The sequence below is a fragment of the Anguilla rostrata genome, chromosome 11 (genome assembly GCF_018555375.3).
Source record: "Anguilla rostrata isolate EN2019 chromosome 11, ASM1855537v3, whole genome shotgun sequence".
Lineage (NCBI taxonomy): Eukaryota > Metazoa > Chordata > Actinopteri > Anguilliformes > Anguillidae > Anguilla > Anguilla rostrata.
The window spans coordinates 40,736,416-40,761,446 of NC_057943.1; the positions used below are offsets into that span (position 1 = coordinate 40,736,416).

Genomic DNA, 25,031 nt, shown 5'->3' on the forward strand with positions numbered 1-25,031 from the left:
CCACCCCTAACAGCTACATTAGACCAACTACCTCCACCCCCCCCAAACTGCACCATATAGCGTTTATTACAGCTAAAAATAAGGGATAAATATGGAAAAACTGTCACTGGATTCAGCGGCCGGTCCATAGGGCACTTCTATTGGGAAAATGCTAACAGACAGAACAAAATTTTAAAATAAAAAAAGAATAACATGCTGTAATTACCTGTTTTCTTGTGCGGGTCTTCCCGGTGCGTAGCTTGATGTATCTCGCTATGAGCTCATTCCGCCCTGCAACAGAGAAAGAGGCGCGCTGTTTACACAAGGCCGCACGTGGAAAAGAAAGTACCGTACTTATTACATTACAGGCATTTAGCAGACGCTCTTATCCAGAGCGACTTACACAACTTTTACATAGCATCCATTTATACAGCTGGATACATACTGAAGCAATGCAGGTTAAGTACCTTGCTCAAGGGTACAACGGCAGTGTCCTTACCCGGGAATCGAACCTGCGACCTTTCGGTTACAAGCCCAGTTCCTTACCCACTGTGCTACACTCCGTCCATACTTATACAGCGAGACCACAGCAGATGCCATCGACACTGTGCCAGGGTTTTAACTATAGACTTACTGAAAACAATCCATACGCCTCCATCAACTAAAGGTGTGTGAACTTATATTAAAAACGCTTTTTCCATCCCCAGGCTAATGGAATCCAAAGGCAAACACCATTCCGTGCAACGGCCACAAGGTGGCACTAAAAGAGCACTTTTGCACCTCTTACTTGCAGCTGAAGAAACTCAAACTTCCAAGTCTGAACAGAACAAAATGGTCCAAAAACCGAAAGATAAATGCAGTACAAGCTATTGAAAAGAATTTCATGTAAACTTCTTGGTACCACTCTGTACATGACGACAGGAAATACTACATTTTAAAAATCTACAAAAGCAACCGCAAGAAGGACCTGCATTTTCAACAATGCATTTTGCCCCACATAACTCATTCAATATTGAAAGTTAGACATTTTTGGTTCTATTCTAAACCCATGCTCAGGTTTGACACCTTAAAAAATTGGCTTGGCAGAACACACGACAGGTTTTTACAAGTTGCAATTTTATTCAAATGATCCCTGTTCAGAAGGTAAACAAAGGTTTTGTTTTGAATAGGGCTCTATAAAGCTTTTACAATTAAGAGAAAACAGGTTCTCAGTGTCACAAGACCAAGAGGGAGGGGCTATTTTCCAATTCACCTCTAAGAGAACTGGTGCAATTTAAACTTATTTTGTATTACTATTATTAGAAGCGGAAAAACTTGAAATCTGGAACACCGTTCTATTAAGACAGAACACTCCAGAACCCTGTCACTCAAATGACGGCCCTCGAGGTCCAAGTACCGCTGGTTTTCCACCCTCCCTTTGCCTGGGAGTCAGGTGTGAAGACGGTCTGGCCAATAAGTTGCACTAATTGTTAGGTTAATAACCTGGGGGAAAAAGAAAAAAACAGGGCCGGATTTGGACTCCCGGTCCAGATTTGAGTATCCATGCTCTAGAATGTGCATTCAAGACCTGCAAGCAAACATCTGAAACGCAGTCACAGTGGGAAAAAAGGGGGGAAAACAAAAACATATTGATCTGCTTTGGCAGCGATCGTGTGTATGAGAACCAGACCTGACCAGTGAGAGCACGGACAGAGCGCGTTGATCCACAGGGGAGTAAAACGGCAAACACAGACTAACGGACTCTCGGGCTGCTTTTGAGCACGTCCGTCAGCTCTACACAGAGCACTAGCTCCCTATCTGCGACGGGCTGGACGTGTAAATGATTCTCTGATTAATCACTGTCCTCCCACAGGCAAAATAAATAGAAGGAGGAGTGGTGGCGACAGGGGAGACAGGATGGGTGTGTGTATGTGTATGTGTGTGTGTGTGCGTGTGTGTATGTCAGTGTGTATGCGAGTGTGTGCGTGCGTGTGAGTGCGTGTGTGTATGCGTGTGTGAGTGTGTGTGTGTGGGTGTGTATGTGCATGCGTGCGCGTATGTGAGTGTCTGTGCGCGTGCGTGCATGTGTGTATGTGTGTGCGTGCGTATGTGAGTATGTGTGTGTGCGCGTGTGTGCATGTGTGTGTGTGTGCATGCGTATGTGAGTGTGTGTGTGTATGTCTGTACGTGCGTGTGTATGTGAGTGTGTGTGTGTGCTTATGTGAGTGTGTGTGTGTGTATGTCTGTACGTGCGTGTGTATGTGAGTGTGTGTGTGTGTGTGTGTATGTGAGTGTGTGTGTGTGATGTGTGTGTATGAGTGTTGGTGTGTATGTGAGTGTGTGTGTGTGTATGTGTTGTGTGCGTGCGTATGTGAGTGTGTGTGTGTGTATGTCTGTACGTGCGTGCGTATGTGAGTGTGTGTGTGTATGTCTGTACGTGCGTGTGTGAGTGTGTGTGTGTATGTGAGTGTGTGTGTGTGTGTGTGTGTGTATGTGAGTGTGTGTGTTTATGAGTGTGTGTGTGCGTATTTGAGTGTGTGTGTGTGTGTATGTGAGTGTGTATGACTGTGTGTGAGGGCGTGCTTACAGAGACCAGCCCCTGACCTTGAGAGCAGCTGTGCAGCTCAGCAGTCATGAATCTCCGAAACACCTCCACGCCCTGACAGAGACGAGTGGCCCCGGAGGCCCTGGAGGCACAGCAGACTCCGAGGACACAGCCTGGGCAAACTGGGCCACGGAAACTTCTGGAAACGTGTGTTTGGTGGGGCAGCGCACGCAGAGGGAGATTCGCATGAGGCTGTGAGGAGCGAAGAGCCAAAATGGTTCCCGGCCTACCGCATCTTTGCCACACATCCAGCCTGTAATCCTACACTTTCCTTCTGTGATCTGCTTTTCTCCACTACCCCAGATGGCCTTTTTTAATTATGAATAATGCAAAAATGAAAGACACAACTGGCCCTCTGAAACAATGATTATTGGACTTCTCTCAAAACAAGCAAAAGAATTATTTAAATAAATGCATTTGTGTGGTGTGTTTGTGTGCGCAGATGTGGGTGCGTGTGAATGCGAACGTGTGTATGTGTGTGCGCACGTGTGAATGTCTGTGAGTGTGTGTGCGTGTGAGTGTGTTTGTGTGAGTGCGTGTGTGTGTGTGTGTGCCTGTGTGTGTGAGTGCATGTGTGTGCGCGCGTGTGTGTGTAAAAGCAGCAGAGGAGGAGCAGAGGGAGAGTAACACACTGCACCTCCTCCTGGCTGCTCCTCGGCCCCTGGCCTCCTCTCAGCTGCACCGGCACAATGACCAAACAAGTACAGCAGGCCATTACAGCAGACCCAGCCAGCCCCTCTGACAGGACAGGACAGGACAACCCCCCCATCCCCCGACCCCCCCCCCCGGGACGGACACGCCTGCCTCAGCGCCTCCACATTCCTGGCATTCCACCCAGCCCCTCACGTCTGCGCGAACCCGTCCGATTGGCCGAGGGGCGGACCCCAACGCAGATCTGTACGGGCTTTCCAAGGGTCGGGCACAAGGGTAGGGGGGGGGTGGAAGAACGCGGATCTGCGGACGCGAAACAAAGCCCCCTCTTTCGCTCGCGCGTTCCCGCTGACAGACCCCACCCCAGCCCAACCCAACCCCGATCCCTTCCTCGTGTGCTACCAACGGACGGGGGGACACCTGCTGCGGTCTGTCCGAGTGGACAACAATAACCCCCCTCACTCCCACTTCCAGCTGCCTGGGGCTCGTCTCGCCCCCCCCCCCCTCCCCCCCTCCCCCCCACGGGCCCCCCCACGCTGGGCCTAGAGCTCACCCGGGCCCTGAGGGAGGAAAAACAAACCGCCTGACCGGCGCGCTTCTCTGCGCTCCCGCCGCTTCTCGTCCTCGCCGGTCGCGCCACCTCGGGCTAGCGGAGGCCGACGGCACGCTTATTCCTGCCGGCGAAAAAGCCGACCAATCGGCATCCGCATCCGAGCAAAGGAAGCTGGAGGGCTGGCTAACTCGGGCACGGCGGCCAGTCAGATTTTTTATTTTTTGTTGAAAGTTTTGAAAACGGCGAGGCAAGGCAAGATAAAGAAGCATTTAACTGAAACGAAGAGTGAAATTGCGTTAGCCAATGAGGATCGTTACACAGGCCCTTGCTGTACACCGGCACAATCTGTCACTGGTGAAGGAAAATGACCCTGTTGACCAATTAAGTGTCTGCAAGCCATTGTGCATGCGAGCGCAACAATGGCTCTACAGTTCAGTTCTGTGGAACCGCGCTCCATGAATTGACAAGTCGGTGCAGTCAGCTCGAGTCTCTGGAACAATGGCCCCTGCAAATGGAAGTAGGACAGGACGCTGAAAAGAAAACCCACAGCTCTCCACCGCAGATGAAATATTTCTTGCGAAATCCATGCAGCCAAAGATAAGCACGTTTCAAACGTGGACCCAAAAACTCAGAGCATTCATTAATTTTGAGCGTGTATATGTTCATGTATTATTACCATTTAAAGGCAATCTGGTCGTTAACAAAGGCCAGTCACCGAGAAATAGTAGCAAATAGTAGAAGCTGTGCTACAGATGGGCACAGTTCAGAAATACTGCAGACTGGCACACAGCAGTGTTCATACCGACAGCACAGTTTCCCTTCCAGGGCAAAAGCTTGTCGGTGAAACCAAGGAACCGAATGTAGTGGTGGCGTAGAGTAATGTCACGGGTCACTATCTGATTGGATGTCGTCTCATTCCACAAAGAATAACCCTAAACATCCATACCAAATGTAAATGAACTTCTAATCTAGCAAATAGGACCTATAATTACCGCTGAGACTAGTTGGTAAGTAAATATCTTTCTGTCCCCAAATCAGCTGATCCAGGATTGGCTCGCAGCAGCACAATTCTAACATTACTCTACGAAAGCAATGCAAGGAAACTGACCCAGGATCAGGGCATGGAAATGTAATTCCCACAAAGAGAGACCACTCCACTCAAGCAGAAGGGAGTTTCTGCAGATCTGAGGTGACAGCCTCCACCCTCCCTCCCCTTACAGCTCATCACTGTCTCTCAGAACACACACACACACACACACACACACACCCACACACGCACACACAGACATGCCCGCACACACACACACACGCCCACACAGACATGCCCGCACACACACACACACGCCCGCACACGCACACACACACAGACATGCCCGCACACACACACACACGCCCGCACACGCACACACACACAGACATGCCCGCACACACACACACACACACACACACACACACACACAGGCATGCGCACACACACTGACACGCACACACGCATGTGCACACACACACAAACATACACATACACACGCACACACACACAGACACACACCTGCACGCACTCATGCACACACACTCACACACTGGCACACACAAACATACACATACACATGCACACACACACAGACACACGGGCACGCACTCACACACACACACACACACACACACACACACTCACAGACATTCACACACACATGGGCACGCACTCATGCATACACACACACATACACTCATGCGCACACACACTGACACGCACACACGCATGTGCACACACACACAAACATACACATACACATGCACACACACACAGACACACACCTGCACGCACTCATGCACACACACTCACACACTGACACGCACACACACAAACACACACACACACACACACACCAGTGTTGGGGCAGTAGACAGGTGCAGTATGGTGGGGAGATTAGCACATTGGACACACCTACTCCCTCCAGCTCTCGCTCTCTCACCCCTTCTCTCCCTCTCCCTCCTTCTCTCTCTCCCTCCCTCTACCTCTCACTCTCTCCTTCTCTCTCCCTCCCTCCCTCTCTCTCTGCCTCCCTTCCTCACCCTCTCTCTCCCTCTCCTCTCTCCTCCCTCCCTCCCTCTCTCTCCTCCTCCCTCCTCTCTCTCCTCCCTCTCTCTCCCTCCTCTCCCTCTCCTCTCCCTCCTCTCCTCCCCTCTCTCCCTCTCTCTCCCTCCCCCCTCCTCTCCCTCCCCTCCTCTCTCCCCTCTCCTCCCCCCCTCCTTCTCCCTCCCCCCTCTCTCCCTCTCTCCCTCCCCCTCCTCTCTCCCTCTCTCCCTCTCCCTCTCTCTCCCTCTCTCCCTCCCCCTCTCTCTCCCTCTCTCCCTCCTCAGAAAGCGCCGCAGCTCCACAGATTGCTCAACTCCCGCTCGGGGTAATTTCCGGAAGCCCGCAGGCCGAGTCTCAGCTCCAGCAGGCACGGTTAACCCCTTCCTCCCCGCCCACCGCATCTCCCCCGACTTTCCACAGAAAAACTTTCCACCCTCCCCACGACAGCCCGTGTGAGAGACTTCACACTGGAGCAGGCCAAGTGTGGCGAAGGAGCGAAAACAGCCTCCTATCTGTGAAAGATCCTGGGTGTGTGTGTGGCGAAGGAGCGGAAACAGCCTCCTGTCTGTGAATGATCCTGGGTGTGTGTGTGTGGCTTATGAACAACACAGAAATCACGTTTTACTGCAAATGAACATACAAGGGAATCTTTTTAACCTAACTTTATAAAAAAAACAACGATGTTTCGGTTTATTCTGGATTTACTAAAGACTGTCTCCGTAATGGACTGCACGTAGTCAATGAAGCCAATTACTTTACAGAACTATGTTCCTGAGAAATGATCTGTGGACAAGTGGTGAAGCCTAGAACATCAAAAGAAAGGCCAGTCTTTATTTAACAGCCAATGGCTCTCTCCTGAAGTGAGGTCACGTACAGAAACAGCACCGCGGAGTAGGACTGGGCGCGATGGCGGTTCGTGGCGCCAACGCAGGCCTCGGGTGGGTCGACCACCTTCAGGTCGGGCAGGCGAGAATCGAGCTACTAGCATCCAGCCGCTGCTATTCGCTGCTCAGGTGCGCTACGAACCAGGGCCCGCGCGCGTGTGCCACTCCTCAGCGCTGCTGCTACAGAGAAGAAACGCGGTTTCCAAGACGTGAACTTTCTTTCAGAGCCGCTCCTGCCTTTTTCCCAGACTGCTTTGCACTTCTTGGGAAAGTTCTGCGGTCTCTCAGGCCTTCCGCCGAAAAGCGCTTGCGAAAGGAGATTTGGCCGCCCCTCCTGCGGCCCGGTCAGGGGGACATGGGAGCAGACAGCTGGAGCGGCGGGGGCCCGGGTGATCGTTAAAATGCCCCCGGCCTCACGTCATGCCCGGATCGGGCGAGCTGAAGTCATCGTGCCCTCCCCACCCCCCCCACACCCCCCACCCCCCCAAACTTCTTGGTAGGGCCGTGCCTTGGCTCTGCCCGGGGGGGGGGCTTCAGATGTCTCCGTGCAAACGGATAGGGTGTTTACAGCCGCAGGGGGGAGGAAAAAAAAAAAAAAAAAGACGACGACGATGCAAAAAAAAAAAACGGCCGCTCAGCGTGACCTGTCCCGTGAGGGGTCCTGGCGGATCGCGTCTCGCCGCGCCCCGTCCAGCCGCTGACATTTCCCCCCGGCCGAGTACGCCAGGAGCTTCAAAACAAGTGCCGCACCCGCACCCGCCCCCCCACCCCCTCCCCCAACCCCACCGCCTTTTAACGCCAGTACTCCGAGCGATACAAACTTCCTTTCATACTACATGAGGTGAAGACCAGGCTGAGAATGAAGTCTTAGACATGCTAGCGAAGCAATGCTAACGCCGTGGCTAACGTACCAGTGGAACAACACTAATGCCACGGGGTACAGACACACACACACACACACACACACACACACAGGCGTGCGCACACACACACACACACACAGGCGCGCGCACACACACACCTACACACACACACACACACACACATAAATAAACACATACATAGGAGCGCACACACACCAAGCACATACATGCACATGCAAAGTCACATGCAAACACAGATGCTGGAGAGAGACTGAAGGACTCGTACAGAGCCGTCCGCTGGAGAATTGCACAACAGGTTTCAGAAACAATCGGCCTCCACACGCTCCCCGCAGTTATCCCTTTCGGACACGGCGGCTCCTCCGACTGGTCTGCGCGCTTCTGTTCCTGATAAACTTGTTTGCCGGCGTCAAGCAGAGCGGAGTTCGACTGGGCCCAAAAACACTTTGTCGTCAATTGAGCATGATTAACATATTTTTTTTCTTCGTTCTGGATTTAACCGTCATTCTTGATACGAGTGCCTGCTAAATGCCAGTACGGTACAGAAAATGTACCAACGGTTAGAGATTTATTCTTAATTTTCAGAGGAGACCTGACCAAGAGATAACGAAACCCAAATAATCAATGCGGTTAAAAGATACACAGGCTTCCTCTGCACCTATCCTGTGGATAAGGTGTTCAGAATCATTCCAAGGGATGAGAGATTCTGATTTCTTCTTTCCTCTTTCAGTTTGCACACTTCTCACGTGTAGGCCGGAGGGTTCGATAATCAGCACTCAATACCGCAGCAACCTTAAAAACAAGCTTAGCCATAAATACGTCAATTAAGTTCTGCTTAATGGTGAAGTGTGCAGGTTTTCACCGTAGCGCAAACCGAGGTACGTTGCAGCACCTTTCAAATGAAAATGAAATACTGACACGAGAGAGGGAAACAAATCAGCCCGAGAGTCTCAAACATTCTGGAGCAAAAAGACCGGATTTAGCAAACAACACTATCAGTCGCTCCGCAATTCAGGAGTAAGATAACGTGTTTGTTTGCCATCCAGGTAACATGAGACGTTTTATCTGTCAAGCTTACGTTTTAACTTGACCATTTAGCCTATGATTATTTAGCTTAACAATACATCAGACAATTACATGGTTTGGTATTGAAAACTGATGGTCTGACCAACTAGACTGACAGCATAATATTATGTGCTTTAGCAAAAAATCTTCCATAAAAAAAGAAAAGAGCTTATTGTTTTTGCAGCATGATCAAAGTCTGGCTAAATGCTACAAATGCAATCAATATATTTCTTTAACTAAAGAATTGATCTATTTCGGTATTATAGACTTACAAGTGGGTCAAGCACTTTGAGCCAAGAAAATGGTATCTGATGAAAAACATGTTTTCAAATGCCAAGTTACTCACACGCACAAAGCACTGTCTGTAAGTCATCAATTCAAACTGGCAAAAGCTAGGCCTACCATTAAAAGTATCGATATCAAAATTACGCCAAGTTTCAAGAAACAATACTGGCCTCTTACCTCACACAAAGTAAACAAGCTGTATTCTCAAGCAATGCTACATAATGTTTTTTAATCTTACCATCTGTGAGATGGTGCTCATTCAAACTTTGTGTCGCATCAAAGTGTCAAATAACAAAAATGGCCTCATACAAGACATTAAAATGAATGTATAAAACTGCTGGTGAATACCTACAGAAAGTATATTCCTCCAGAAAGGATATGTTTATAATTGGTTGTCAAGTTCATTTTACAAAATGTACAAATGTTCTTGTATATTTGGAACTTAAAATGAATGCTGATACTGTACATACATACACACAAATACCTCATTATCCCCACATAAATACAGATAAAAATTAGACATATTGAGGCCTCTTAAAAAAAATACAGAATCTTACAAACCTATCCTTACAAACCTATCCACAGTCGTCTCGTTAGCAAGGTAGCTAACATTAAACTCTGTGAAAATGCCAAAAGCGGAACTGTCTAAAATGTTGGGTGTATTTTATTTGGATTTCAGAAATATACATTTTATATATAGAGTTTTGACATTTTAAATATAGAGTTTCCCGCACATATTTTACAGCTGTGGGCCTGGAGCATTTGTGATGATGTAATCAGGAGGAGGAAAGAAGATGATGAAGAATAATAAGAAGAAGAATCTCCTAAGTTTGGGGCTTTATAGTACGGACGTGTGAAGTCATTTGTAAAATCAAATTCAGTCTGTTGAAATGGGGTCAGAAGGTACAAGAATTTAGGAGAGAGTCTGGTCGTGGTTATTCTAAAAGGAATTTTCATAGCAAAAGGGAAAACTTCACCCAAAAACAGGTTAAGTGGCTATTCCATACCGCGGATTATAAGTATGTAATCGTAGTCTATTCTCAAAGTCGTCTATTATTTGGGCATTCAATTCATAACCCTGAAGGTAAGATCAAAATCATAATTAACACTCTTAACTGAACATTGTTTGCAATGTTTTTTTCAAAATTTTAAGTCAGTGTTCTAGAACTCCATTGATTTGAAATTTTAAAAAACATTCCAAAAAAACCTACTCTTCAAAGGGTTAATACGATAAGTTAGCCTATCACCTTTGCAACACAATATTAGTCAAGACTTGAAACAGAAAATTAATACACGGTTTTAGATCATGATAAATCTTTTAAGCTGGGTTTGCAGCTAAATTTATGATGTTACCAAACTAGGCAGCTAGCTAACATAGATGTCTATCTGGAATGGCAGCTAAATAAACAGAACGGCTATCTAGCTAGGCTGCCTCTTTACGTTGAGGCTCTACGGGAGAAGGCAGTTTGCCCAAACTGTCCGCCATTGTGGTCCTGAAAATTAGCGCCAATGAGATTTCAGAGGTTTTGGACACACCCATAGTTTTGCCACTCGCAGTGATGTCATCGTTAACAAACAATGATTCAGCCTGAGCAGAGCTATTTAAAATGTGAAATTAGAGGACCCAACACATAATCTGAGCTTCTGATTTCCTCCCACCGAACAGCGTTCTCTGCTATCTGCAGATCAGCCATGGTCAATTAAATAATTAGTTGAGAACAGTTGCATCCTGCCTCTTTCCATTATTTCAGAATGCCAGCCTACTGACCCAATAAACATCTCACCAATGGCCATGTGTCTATGTTATTGAAATACATCGAACACTTAATGCTTGGCCAAACGTGTAAGACGGTGATTAGCATACTATGTAGGAAAAGTCCCCAGTGTAGCAAGTAAAACCTCATTTTGAAGGTTGCTGGAAAAGGTAAGAAGATTAAAAATGAGATAATCTCATTGGTTGAATTTTTTTAAATGGAAAAATATGTACATGTTGGGGGGAAAAAAGCTTGAATCAATAAAAATATCACAAGCATACAGCACAGTGGTTTGTCAAGTATAGGCTGTCAAATATGGATAATATACCTCAGGCACAAGACCAATAACAGCATCCTGTCGATTACACCAGTGTGTGGCACTGTAACTGGACTTTATGGAGCCCAAGGGGTGGGGGAAAATTAATCTGAAACCATTTTAAAAATCGGGTATGGAAAGGTACCCCTCGATCTTAAAATCTCAGCTGAAGCAGACTCGAGCTGAGAGCCTACAGGAACCTTTCCTGCGATGCGCTACCAGGGGTCTAAATGTCTATATAACGCTCTGGCAAACGCGCTGGAACTGAACACGGAACTAACCGTCCATTTCTCTTCAAGGTTTTCCCCAAACAGTAGGAAAACAGGGCCTTTTCCACCAAGAACAAAGCTGGCTGCCTGCTACATTTTATTATTATTCTTTTTTTTTATTGTTCTGAAGCCAAGAAGCAAGCCCGGGGTGGGATGGGGTGGGGGTTGGGGGTGATGTGGTAGAAATTCGGTCTCCACTGAAACCGCAGGGGTTCCATTTACTTTGCAGAGCATCCAACCAAAAAAATGTTTCCTCCATGGATTACACTGGGGCACGGATCCTTTCCCTTCAAAGGAAACAGCTTGCCCACTTTCTGCAATGGGGGGGGGGGCAGCCCAGCCAGTTTCTGCATTGGAGGTGGGGGGTGGGGGGGGAAGGGGGGTGCAGGGTGGAAACGTCGCATCAGCGCTGGTTTCAGGGTCCTTCCAGTACAAACAGTCTGAAAAGCTGCTGGAAACAGCTCCCGACTGACACACCACCCGTAACTGCACAAGCTCCTTTTGGGTTCTGTTAAGACTGTGACATACCAGGGGGGGTTGCAGGTTCAAACTCAGGGCTTTTAATGAACTCTCATCTGGACCCTACAGATTCCGACCATGGACCTGTGGAAGTGCATGTGGTCTAGACTGAAGTGGCCAAGGACAGAGAGGGTAAAGTTCTGCACAAGGTTCCTCACTAGCTACTCGCTCTCACACAGCTCCTTTCAACTGACACGGCGCCAGGAAATGGCAGCACTACCTATTTTTAACTTAATTTGCCCCAGTAGCCATGAAATTAAGTGTTCTGGAATTGCAAGATGTGTGGGCACACACAACTGAGTCAAGTGAAGCCGGTAGCTCTTCTATGTAAAAGTGAACAGAAGCTGTGGGAAGGACAAGCATAATTCAATTTGCCATTTTGCCAAGTGTGAATTCAAATTTTCAAAAGCGAGCAACCAGTAGGTAGCGGTGAGGTGACCAGGCTCAAGAATCAGAGGCCGATAAATTCAGATCCAACACTGCACTTGCAGCCTTAAGAAAATAACTTCAGCTGAACTGCTTAAACAGTAGGTATGAACAACAGGAAAAGAGGGAGTTAGGAAGGAAGTAAGGAATGAAGGAAGGCATAAGAGAGTAAGCTCAGCTTGTTCTGTGCATCAGGGCACTTGCTCAGATAACAAGACAACTACTGAGATGAGAAGGTGAGGTTTTCACCTCCACACCAACATAAAAATCCAAAAAATAAAAGCTTAACTAAAAAAACATGAGACAGAAATTCTCAATTCGTGCTGAAGCAATGAAGCAACAGGTAACTTGAGGAGAGAATAACAGTGATGAAAAATAATATTGGGACAAAGAAGGAAACCTGCGCAGAAATAGCTTGGACCGGTAATTTACACACGTGCCTGTTTGTGAAGACAGCTTTATAAGCCACATTTTTTTTCCTGTCAGAGGTCCTGTAAGGACGTAGCGATACACAACCCCGTGAAAAAAATCCCCCCATTTCAGGACACGGTAACTGGTTCCCGCCTGGCAAACTTAGCACAGTACGCTCTGATTTACCTCCTCAGGAAGCGCTCCCTAACTCAAAGCAGAATCTGGGGCCGTTTCAGGTCCTGTGTGCAGATGGGGCAACTATAGGTGTGGGGGGGGGGGCTGTAGCTGGGGTACCCATCGGTCGGCTGATCTGACACCTGCGCCACCCCGCAAACCAACCCCCCAAAACGCCCACCTGGCGTACGATCCCGTTAAAGGGGAATTAAGAGAAGAGGTCGTCAGCAGCCGCGTGAGGTAACGATCAGGTAAACAGGAGCAGATGCTCCGCGTGCTTCAAGGCTACGAATTCCACAGAGCCCCCTTCAAATGAGAACAAGGCCGATATTAGCCGGCCTTGTTTAACAGCTAATCCCACCAACAAGGAAGTGGTTTTTAAAAAATGTGGCAAAGTACACTAAGGGTACCAAGTGCTGGGGACATTATTAAATATGGAGGCGGGAGGGGGGAGATTTTGAGAGGTCAACATCTGTGCTGGAGTCGACCCCGGGACAAGGCCTCGGTGGAATGTGGGAATCGCAGGCCGGGAAGCTCAGCGCCCCCGACGGACTGCTCGACACAAGCCGCCGCCTTCCCGAGGCCCGGTCAGAACCTCCGCAGCGGTCTTAAAAACTCCTCTTTAAAGCTCAGCTGACCGAGCTAATCGAGCTCCGCTTGTTTGGATTTCCGTGGAGGAAGCCTTGAGATTTAAGCCTGCAAGAGAGCCGGAGAGAGAGCGAGTGAGAACGCGAGAAACAAACACTTCCGACTAAAAAACGGGATGAATGTTTGACCCTCCGGACACCTTTATAAACTTCTCGTGAAGCTCCCGAAGACACTGATTTTTAAAAAAGAAGAAAAAAAAGAAGAAAAAAAAAACAGCCCCTTTGCTTCACGAGGGAGTTGAAAGCAAGAATTGATTTAGTACCACAAACAGAAGGCGTTGCACAACTTTTCCTGCTCTCTGGCAAAAAAGGTAATCTATTCAGAGAGGATGGGAGCAATAACACTCATGCAGTGCTGAGGCTCCAGGCCAGAGGCTTAAGATCGCCGATAAGAGGAGACCGTAAACCAGTTATGACCAAAAACGGCAGGGCTTGGCGATTAAGCCGGGGCCGAAGCCGGGGAACAGCCCCGCCGCACACCAGAGAAACGGCTCCACCGCTAACACGCAACACGCTAACGAATCACGCTACGAACACGCTAACAAATCGCGCTAAGAACACGCTAACGAATCACGCTACGAACACGCTAACAAATCGCGCTAAGAACACGCTAACCAACACACTAACGAATCACGCTACGAACACGCTAACGAATCACGCTACGAACACGCTAAGAACACGCTAACGAATCACACTACGAACACGCTAAGAACACGCTACGAACACGCTAACGAATCACGCTAACGAATCACGCTACGAACACGCTACGAACACACTAAGAACACGCTAACAAATCACGCTAAGAACACGCTAACGAATCACGCTACGAACACGCTACAAACACGCTACGAACACGCTAACGAATCGCACAGCTCGAATCTCGCCAGGGAATCGCTCTGTCACACTGCAGACCACAGAGACGACTCAATCGATTCGAACATGCTACGAACACACTACGAACACGCTATGAACACGCTACGAACACGCTACGAACACACTACGAACACACTACGAACACGCTTCAAACATGCTTCAAACACGCTTCAAACACGCTTTGAACAGGCTACGAACAGGCTAGTAAATCATGCTGCTCGAATCTCATGTTCTTTACACATTAAAGTTCACAGATTCAAAATGTGCGACAAACCCTGGGAGGACTTCCAGGAAATGTTTGCGAAATTCACACAAGCACATTTATCAAATCAGTGCCTGCTTATATTCAATAAAAAAATTCTAAACAGCAAAAAATAAAAATAATCTGAAGATCATACATTTCTTTTTTCCCCAAAAATAGATATGCGAGTGACAAGCATCTTGCAAGGTTTTATTATTACAAGTCTCATACTTGAATCATTGTTATTTCTTTTGCTATTGTTCTCCTTTAATTAAACACTTCTCTGACTGATGAAAAAGAACATTGCGGGTTCGTGTGAGGGTACTTTGATATGTCCACACCTGTCCTTCCCTGTGAAGAACACACACTGTTCAACGTGCAGCATAAATCTTTAAGGCCTATTCAGACTCACCCTTGGCTGTTACCGCCAGAGTTCGTAGAGGGTGGGGGAGGGGGCGAGGGCGGTGAGGAGAAGGGGTGGGAGGCAAATTTAGTATGACATAAAATTATGAATGTGGCCCTGAAGGACATTTTTTCTTCTTCCCGTGGGTGTTGTGAAGCACGAAGGAGAAAGGGGAGGAGGAGAAAAAGGCTTTCTGGGTTTCAGTCATGCAGCAGATTATGTGTTTGGACGTTACAGGGGATTTTTTCGCGTGAAACTTTTCAGCAATTCACCACCACGTAGTTACATTTTTTTTTCGAACTAAGAAGTCCATTTAAGGGTAGAAATGTTAATCCTTTGCCATTGACCTCAAACCAGAGAGTGCTCAGAGCTGAGAGAGAGCATATACTGAGGTTTCTGCTCGATGGTAGCAGCACACAGCTCTCTGTGCTTGCATGTGCATGCCTCGGTGTAAATGATTTGTGTGTGCGTGTGTGTGTGTCTCTGTGTGCGCGTATGTATGTGCGTGCATGTGCATATGTGTGTGTGTGTGTGAGCATGAGTGTGTGTGTATGTGTGAGTGAGTGAGTGAGTGTGTGTGTGAGAGTGTGTGCGTCTCTGTGTGTGTTTATGTGCATGCGCGTGCGTTTTTGTGTATGTGTGTGTGTGTGTGTGTGTGTGCCTGTGTGTGTGCCTGTGTGTGTGTGTGTGTGTGTGTGCGCATATGTGTGTGTGTGTGTGTGTGTGTGTGTGTGTGCCTGTGTGTGTGTGTGTGTGCGCGCTTGTGTGTGTGTGTGTGTGTGCGCGCATATGTGTGTGTGTGTGTGTGTGTGTGTGTGTGTGTGTGTGTGAACATGCATGTGTGTATGCGTATGTGTGTGCCTGTGTGTGTGTGTGTGTGTGTGTGCGCCTGTGTGTGTGTGTGTGCGCATATGTGTGTGTGTGTGTGTGTGTGTGTGTGTGTGTGTGTGTGTGTGTGTGTGTGTGTGTGTGTGTGTGTACACGTGTGATTCTGGTAGATCCAGTCCGTAGCTCTGGGTCAGGCACACAGTAATCTCCCCAGCAAGCAGAGACTTGTTCTGAGGCTTTCAGAGAAGCACACAGTCGAGTCTCAGCCACGGAAAGGACTTTTCCCTCCTCACCCAGCTGTTCAGCTGCTACAGGCGCCACTGATTGATCAGTCTGCCCTGGAACACACCACACACCCCACACGCAGGCTTCCACCGATAAACTGCACCCATAAACCGTGTTTAAACACATCCGACCAAATGCGCAACCGTGCTCACAATTCCAGTCAAAGCATCTCTGCAATGTTAGGAAACAGGTTTGGCTCCAACTAAACTTCATAGTTTTCATACGCTCTTTAAATAGTCCTAATTGGCAACGGCTTTCGTCATCAGGAAAGATGCAATACAGTGACACACCGAGTATATCGCTCCGCTTTCAAATATGTCAACTGTAAAAAAAAAAAAGCTGCTACAACATTCCATCCACATAACAGCTTAATGAATCATATACGCCCATGGAATAATGGCATTTTGCTATGCCTGAACATTCATAAGTCGTCATAGTCACTTTAACATATGCCAACATTTGGCAATGGTAAGAGTGTGCCTTATTCCCAAAAGTTGCACTGCCAAGTGTTTCCTGTGCTCACTGTAAACAACTACCGAAGATGCCAAAATGCGATTCAGAATTTTTCATAGCCACATAATCATCATTCACGCAAAATGTTACAGTGCCCATAAAGCTGCATAAAAATGTATCGTTTCTTCCAACACTGGTATGTTTGTGGTTCTAATAAAAACCAATAAAAAAAGATCTGAGCAAAAGAAGAAAATAGTATAATTAGAAGATACATTCAAAAAAAGATCACATGGCCACATTGAGATAAACTACCTAGTGATTAGGAAAATCTTCTCAAATATTTCAACAGGACAATTTGTTTTTACAAATGTAGAAGAGAGGTTCACCTATGCTGACAATTAGTAGAGTTCACCTGCATAACTCAACTCATCTTGAGACGAGCGTAACGTGTAGCGACTTGCAGAACCGAGCCGTGCCCCCCCCGGCCCCCGGCCCCCGCAGTGCGGGGGTTAACTGCATGTGTGCCGCCTGGTTCCCACCGAAAGAGCGACGTTTCCCCCGCCCCCCGTCCGCCATTCTGAATTAAGGCCGCCGCGAACGGCCTTAAAAGGGTGGAATGTTCAAAGCCTCGCGAAATTCAAAGCCCAGGTGCGACTGCGCTTTGAACGCCGACCCCCGCCGCCGTTTCAGACGCGGCCCCAGGACCGCCGGACGGCGGCGGGACCGAGCGGCGCAGACGGCGGCTAACCGAAACGCGCGCCGCGACGCTAACGCCGAAATTACACAGGACACCTTCCCACAGATACGCTGAACTCTTTTTCCTTTTTCTTTTCCCCCCCCCCCCTCAAAGCCAGAAAAAAGGTCTCTGTCCTGTGGTCAGAAAGTGCTAAACCCACGGTGTACTCCACGCTTGGCGGCACCGGGTTCTTCTCCAGCAGGTGAACAGAAGGTGTAGTAGCCTAGGCCTGGCTCTCAGACGCCGAACCCTTTTCGTTGCTTTGCGCAGATTAGGCGTTGGCGGCAGGGCTCCAGGGCCTGCCCCGGCCTCTCTTCCCTGCCCCTGGAGCAGATGCCCCGCTCTGTCAGCGCGAGGCACATACACCGCTACCTGCGCTAACTGATGGTCCCCCGATGCCCCCGTTGCCCCCCCCTCCCCCCTCGCTCCCTCCTGCAGCAGAGGGAGGATAAATCCCCAGGTCTGACGCAGGGGGCTGTGGGGGTGTCTCTGTGACCTCTCTCAGCAAAGAGCGTGGCCTGACCTCCTTCTCTCTCTCCCTCTCCTCCCCCCACTCTTCTGCCCAAGTGCCCAGACCCCCCCCACCCCCGAGACACAGCACAGAGTGCCACTCCACTCAGTCTCCCTGCTCAGCTCGCTGCTGTACTAAAACACTGTGTAACTCTGCTGTACTAAAACACTGTAACTCTGCTGTACTAAAACACTGTAACTCTGCTGTACTAAAACACTGTAACTCTGCTGTACTAAAACACTGTGTAACTCTGCTGTACTAAAACACTGTGTAACTCTGCTGTACTAAAACACTGTAACTCTGCTGTACTAAAACACTGTGTAACTCTGCTGTACTAAAACACTGTGTAACTCTGCTGAACTAAAACACTGTAACTCTGCTGTACTAAAACACTGTAACTCTGCTGTACTAAAACACTGTAACTCTGCTGTACTAAAACACTGTAACTCTGCTGTACTAAAACACTGTAACTCTGCTGAACTAAAACACTGTAACTCTGCTGCACTAAAACACTGTAACTCTGCTGTACTAAAACACTGTAACTCTGCTGTACTAAAACATTGTAGCTCTGCTGTACTAAAACACTGTGTAACTCTGCTGTACTAAAACACTGTGTAACTCTGCTGTACTAAAGCACTGTAACTCTGCTGTATTAAAACACTGTAACTCTGCTGAACTAAAACACTGTAACTCTGCTGTACTAAAACACTGTGTAACTCTGCTGTACTAAAACACTGTAACTCTGCTGTACTAAAGCACTGTGTAACTCTGCTGAACTAAAACACTGTAACTGCTGAACTAAAACACTGTAACTCTGCTGCACTAAAACACTGTGTAACTCTGCTGTACTAAAACACTGTAACTCTGCTGCACTAAAACACTGTAACTCTGCTGTACTAAAACACTGTGTAACTCTGCTGTACTAAAGCACTGTGTAACTCTGCTGAACTAAAACACTGTAACTCTGCTGTACTAAAACACTGTAACTCTGCTCTACTAAAACACTGTAACTCTGCTGTACTAAAACACTGTAACTCTGCTGTACTAAAACACTGTAACTCTGCTGTAACTAAAACACCTGTATACAACTCTGCTGTACTAAAACACTGTAACTCTGCTGTACTAAAACACTGTAACTCTGCTGTACTAAAACACTGTAACTCTGCTGTACTAAAACACTGTAACTCTGCTGTACTAAAACACTGTGTAACTCTGCTGTACTAAAACACTGTAACTCTGCTGTACTAAAACACTGTAACTCTGCTGTACTAAAACACTGTAACTCTGCTGTACTAAAACACTGTAACTCTGCTGACTAAAACACTGTAACTCTGCTGAACTAAAACACTGTAACTCTGCTGAACTAAAACACTGTAACTCTGCTGTACTAAAACACTGTAACTCTGCTGAACTAAAACACTGTGTAACTTTGCTGAACTAAAACACTGCTAACTCTGCTTACTAAAACCCTGTAACTCTGCTGTACTAAACACAACTCTGCTGTACAAACACTGTACTCTGTTACTAAAACACTGTAACTCTGCTGTACTAAAACACTGTAACTCTGCTGCACTAAAACACTGTAACTCTGCTGTACTAAAACACTGTAACTCTGCTGTACTAAAACACTGTAACTCTGCTGTACTAAAACACTGTAACTCTGCTGTACTAAAACACTGTAACTCTGCTGTACTAAAACACTGTAACTCTGCTGCACTAAAACACTGTAACTCTGCTGTACTAAAACACTGTGTAACTCTGCTGCACTAAAACACTGTAACTCTGCTACTAAAACACTGTAACTCTGCTCTACTAAAACACTGTAACTCTGCTGCACTAAAACACTGTAACTCTGCTGTACTAAAACACTGTGTAACTCTGCTGACTAAAACACTGTAACTCTGCTGTACTAAAACACTGTAACTCTGCTGTACTAAAACACTGTAACTCTGCTGGCTAAAACACGTAACTCTGCTGTACTAAAACACTGTAACTCTGCTGCACTAACACTGTAACTATGCTGAACTAAAACACTGTGTAACTCTGCTGTACTAAAACCCTGTAACTCTGCTGTACTAAAGCACTGTAACTCTGCTGCACTAAAACACTGTAACTCTGCTGTACTAAAACACTGTAACTCTGCTGTACTAAAACACTGTGCAACTGTCTCAAACAATATACTTTCTCCAAAATACTCAAACAGTCCTCAGCTCTCCGCACGCCCACACCTAGAACCCTTTCTGCAGAGCCAGTGCAGCTGAGGGTGAGGTCATGCACGTGTAAAATCTTTTTTTCCTCACCGTCCTGTATTTAGTTACTTTTTAATTGATTTCACTACATGAGGAAAATCACAGCCCCTCAACGCACTGTAGCCTCAGAACACTTTCAAACGAGGGGGGTCGGCAAAACAGTTTCCCAAGTTAAAGACTCTTCTCGCAGAAAACGCCCCCACGTAGGCGAGCTCATTGCTTCCAGATACGGCATGAATAAACTCTGGTTTATGAATGCTCCTAATAGGATTTTTCTCCTCGATGGTTCAAATATTTGTCATTAAAGCAAAGTAGTTGCAGGTTGGGGGCATTCTGAACAGCACTACCTGGCAGGGCTTCACACGTGAGCATTACACAAAGCTCTTTAGTGCAGTCAGTTTCGGGATACAGCCAAAAATAAAACGCCATCAAACCGATTTTTTTTTTCCTAAACAGCATCATTTCTGCAAAGGGCGTGGGGGGGGGGGGCAGAGGAGGTGATTTTATTACAGCGGCCCCTGCTTTTCATTACACCCCAGCATGCCTTCAAATTAATTAAGAGCCCTTCAGCACCCTCTCTGCTGTAGAGTGTGTTTTTGCCATTAATGAAGAGGTCTCGCAAAAGCAGCCAAGAATTTTCATTGCTCCACCTTGATGGAGGAGCCAAGCGTCTTGGCCGGACGGTGGACTCTCCCCCAGGCGGGGGGGGGGGTTCATTGACACCCCACGGAGGTCACACCTGTACGCCGGCTCGGAAAGCGAGCCGGGTGAGACACCGAGCCAACCAGGACCCCCGAACGCAGTCCAGCAGCACGCGTGTTGCATCGCTGAAGGTCCCGGGACCGAGTGCGCCAGCGTTTCCAAGCAGCGACGATCGAAGGCTGTTGCATTCTGGGAAAGGACATCCGCATCAGCCGCGACAATAAACCACCCAGCTGAATACATCATTTCATTCATTTAGTCTCAGCCCCACCATCTTCCTTTTCGGAACAGGCAACTAGAACTGTAGCCCCATCTCATTGCTTAAAATTGCCCCGTCCATTTGGAAGAGTAAAGCCTAGCGTGCTCATCTGCAGCTGACGTGCCAGGGGCCTGTTGGCACAGCCGGGATGACATCACAAGTACCCCCTGCAGGTGTCCCACTGGCAAGATCTTACCTCACCTGGCAGGACTGCCGACCCGCGCTGGCACAGTTTAAATCTGGCCTGTGCCAGGACGCTCCTCTCGGCACGGCGAACGAGCGCTCGGCCGGACGTGCCGTTCCAGAGCAGAGAGGGGTTGCGGGTTTTAAATTCTGAGCGGGGCCTCGACGCCGCCGCCGCCGCGACCCCCAGGGCAGGAGGGCACAGCCGCATTCTGGAACCTTCTCCAGCGGAGGGCCAATAAATAGGATCTTGTGAAATTCTACACAGAGGAAGTGGCCCCGGGCCCGAGTGTCTGCTAAGCAGTTCCACCGTAATAACGCCTGACCGTGGTCGTGTCCTGTAGGCCTGACACACTGTGGTGGCTGGGTAGCACAGCGCAGGGGCTGTGACAGCACACTGACAGGGGGTGGGGGGGTGGGGGGGCAGTGCTGGGGAGGGGGGTCTCTCCGTGTGGGCGCACTGAAAGGGGATAGCCACCGGGGAAGGTGAGGAGAGGGTGGCCTTGCCGGTGCCGGCTCGCACTTCCACAAAAGGAGAAAATGCCTGGCCGTTGAAACAAACCTTCCCTTTCTGTCGCGTCAGGATTATATTTCCTGCGGCAGGGCAGCCGGCAGGCCCGAGCTCGGCCCGAGCCACGCCGGAGTGCCTGTCCCTCGCAAGCCCGGGAAAAATGATCGGAATGTGGGCCTCCGTCCAAGGCCTATTCTACAAGAGGAGAAAAGGGTCAAAATATACACACACGCACACAGACTCGCTCACACAGACACACTCACAACCACACAGACTCAAACACACACACACACTCGCTCACACAGACTTGCTCACACGCACACACACTCGCTCACACAGACACACACACTCACACACACACACCACACACACTCACACACACACACACACACACACACACACACACCACACGCACACAGACCAGCTCACAGACTCGCTCACACAGACACACTCACAACCACACAGACTCAAACACACACACACACACACTCTCTCGCACACACACACACGCACAGACCCGCTCACACACACTCAAACACACACGCACACACACCCACTCACACACAGCCACTCACACACACACACACGCACACACACACAGCCACTCAAACACACGCACACAGACTCGCTCACACAGACTCACACTCATAGAAACTCAAACACACTCACACACACACAGACTCGCTCACACAGACACACACAAACTCAAACACACACATGCACACATACTCGCTCAAACAGACTCGCACACACGGAGACTCAAATGCACACACGCACGCACACGCACACACACACACACACACACACACACACACACACACACACAAACACAAAAACTCAAAAACACACACAGCCTCATGCTTACACACAAAATGTATTTAATGAAATAAAAAAATGCACACACAGTGTGTTCAAGCACGATGTTGTTTTGCTGTTTATCTAGCAATTTTTTGGTTGTATGTATTGTACTTTTGCTGTTCCCTAACCCAGCTTGAAAACTGTCAGCTTTCAGCACAAGCGAGCAGTTTACATACACTTATTCAGTTAACCCATGACAGCCAACCAACCACTGCTACACATACGTTGTTACCATACAATGTACTTTACATGAATGCGTTGGTCAGACGTGTGTCATTGTTTGAGTAGTTTAAGCCTGCAAACACATAAACAACGAGGCAATGAGACAAAACAACCTCAGCCATCACAGCTATAGAGGAATTAAACGCTTTTTATGTCTGTACAATTATTTATTTAACTACGAGGGCAAGGACTCCGGCCAAAAATGAGCTAACGCGAAACATTCTTCCTGTACTGCAGCTGTGCCATAACATCGCTGCAACCTTACAGAAGAGTCGCCACGGCATTCCGGAACGTTCCAGGAATGTTTCGGATTGGCCGGCTAGCAGAAATGACAAAAAAGGAAGCATATTTCTCTCTTCCCGGCCGTCTTCTCCGAGACAGACACAGTCTCACGGGACACGCGGCGTGTATTTCCATCTCAGAAACGGACAAGAGGAAGAGGTGGCAATTGATGGCAAGCGATGAATCATTAACGTTTTACGCCGAGACCGGTCTCCAAATAGCATGCTGGGAAAGCGCATTACATAGCGTGTCCGCACCGGGAAATCACATGGGATTCCCAACAGCCCCCCAGGAAAATGTCACCCACACAACAAACCCTGTGGGCCAGAATAACGGCAGACAGGCCCAAAATTCTCTCTCGGGTCTGTTAAGCGTTTCTACTGGGAAAACTACTTGGGCGTGCGACGGGGCACATTGGCTTCAGACAGTACAGGTTGCCTGGGAATGCAGGGCAGCACAGCAGTTAGGGAACTGGGCTTGTAATTCTGAGGTTGCAGGTTCGACAAGCACGCGCACAGACAAACACCGAAAGGTAAGTTTGTATAAGAATATCATTGTAATATTATGATTTTGCATGGCTAGAAGATAAATCTAAAGTACTTATTCTGGGGAAATGTAAAACTACCTGTTGAGCACCATACCATATTTGTACATATGAATGATTGCATTGCTGTCAAAGTCTCAGGTCAAAAGTGTATATACACCAGGAAGAAGCAAAAATCAATGACAATGTTGGGTGGACACTCACAAATACTTAATCTATATATGCTATGCAAATGAAAATCTAAATTAGCATTTTGTCTTCCACAGGCGATGTGGTTAGAAGACTCAATGACTAGGATATCCCATGGTGATGTGGGTTTTTGGCTTCATTTGGGAAAAATGTATGTATGTTCCTTTGTCATACATTGAAGCTATTTTCCTTTTCACTGATAATTTTGTAATCTAATAAAGTCATTCCACTTATCACTGCTAGTTTGTCTTTTCCAATTACCACATATTATGGATTTTCACTAATTTCACTGATTCAATTGTTTTCAAGATCACATACCGCTTACATCAAAGCTATCTGGCATTTGCAAAAGAAACTATTCAGAGCTGCTGACCATGCAATGGTTAAAGCTGCCACTGTCTGCTGCCTAAACAGCCATGCTGACATATGTCATCAGAGATCCAACCCCCGTGACAGGATCTCTTCAGCCCTGTTTACACCACATAACGCATATCCAATCCCTCAACAAATCTGATACTCATCACGTTGGACGATTGCGGTCTAAACACAGGAAACCAGATATGGATTGAATCTGTCCAAATTCGATTTGAATCAATATCCAGAGACAGTCTGGGTCAGGCTCTACTGGTATCAGGTCTGCAATCACCAACATTCTACTGACAAATCACATGCCACGATAAAGACGGAGCAGGCGCAAGACACCCTGCTGTAGAGCCAGTTTTGAATCAGCCAGTATTCAATTCATCGAGAGATATCTCTAGACTTTTTCTTGGTTGGTTTTCAGGCAGCAGCAGAACTCAATAAACATCCGCGTCCAACTGGCTGTCCAGTTTCCGTTCTGCCTTGGCAAATGACCTCTGACCATTTGCAACCCCACTCACGAGATAACCAAAACAGGTCCGTTCTATTGAGGCAATCAGTTATTTTTGACTTTGTTTAGTAAATCATTACTCCTTCCCTCTCATTCCCACTTCCCTAATTCCATCAAACTAATCTGAAGGTCTAAACACACTAATTGCCTTTCATCATCAGTGTCCAGAGCCAAGATCTGCATCTATAAATCAAGAACAACAGGCCTGTTGAAGACACCCAATACGCAAACTATATTTGTCTAGGAACGTCTTCAAGGGAGCTTAGTCCAGACATGAAGTGCTGGTCATTTAAATTATGGACATTTACGTCATTCTGCAATGGAACCAGCTTCATTTATATAAAAAAAAGATTGAA

At 47.6% G+C, this 25,031-nt stretch overlaps 1 protein-coding gene across 8 annotated transcripts in view; it reads right to left on the bottom strand.

Annotated features, from left to right (window-relative positions):
- The window catches only part of tead3a (TEA domain family member 3 a), a 71,391-nt gene that overhangs the window by 19,746 nt on the left and 26,614 nt on the right, over positions 1-25,031 (bottom strand). For all 8 annotated transcript variants that reach the window (XR_010324251.1, XM_064300101.1, XM_064300102.1 and 5 more), the window contains exon 4: positions 206-270. Coding sequence is in view for 7 of the 8 variants with exons in the window: in XM_064300101.1 (XP_064156171.1) it covers positions 206-270 (65 nt within the window). In the remaining variant the exon portion in view is untranslated. The remainder of the gene's footprint in view (positions 1-205; positions 271-25,031) is intronic.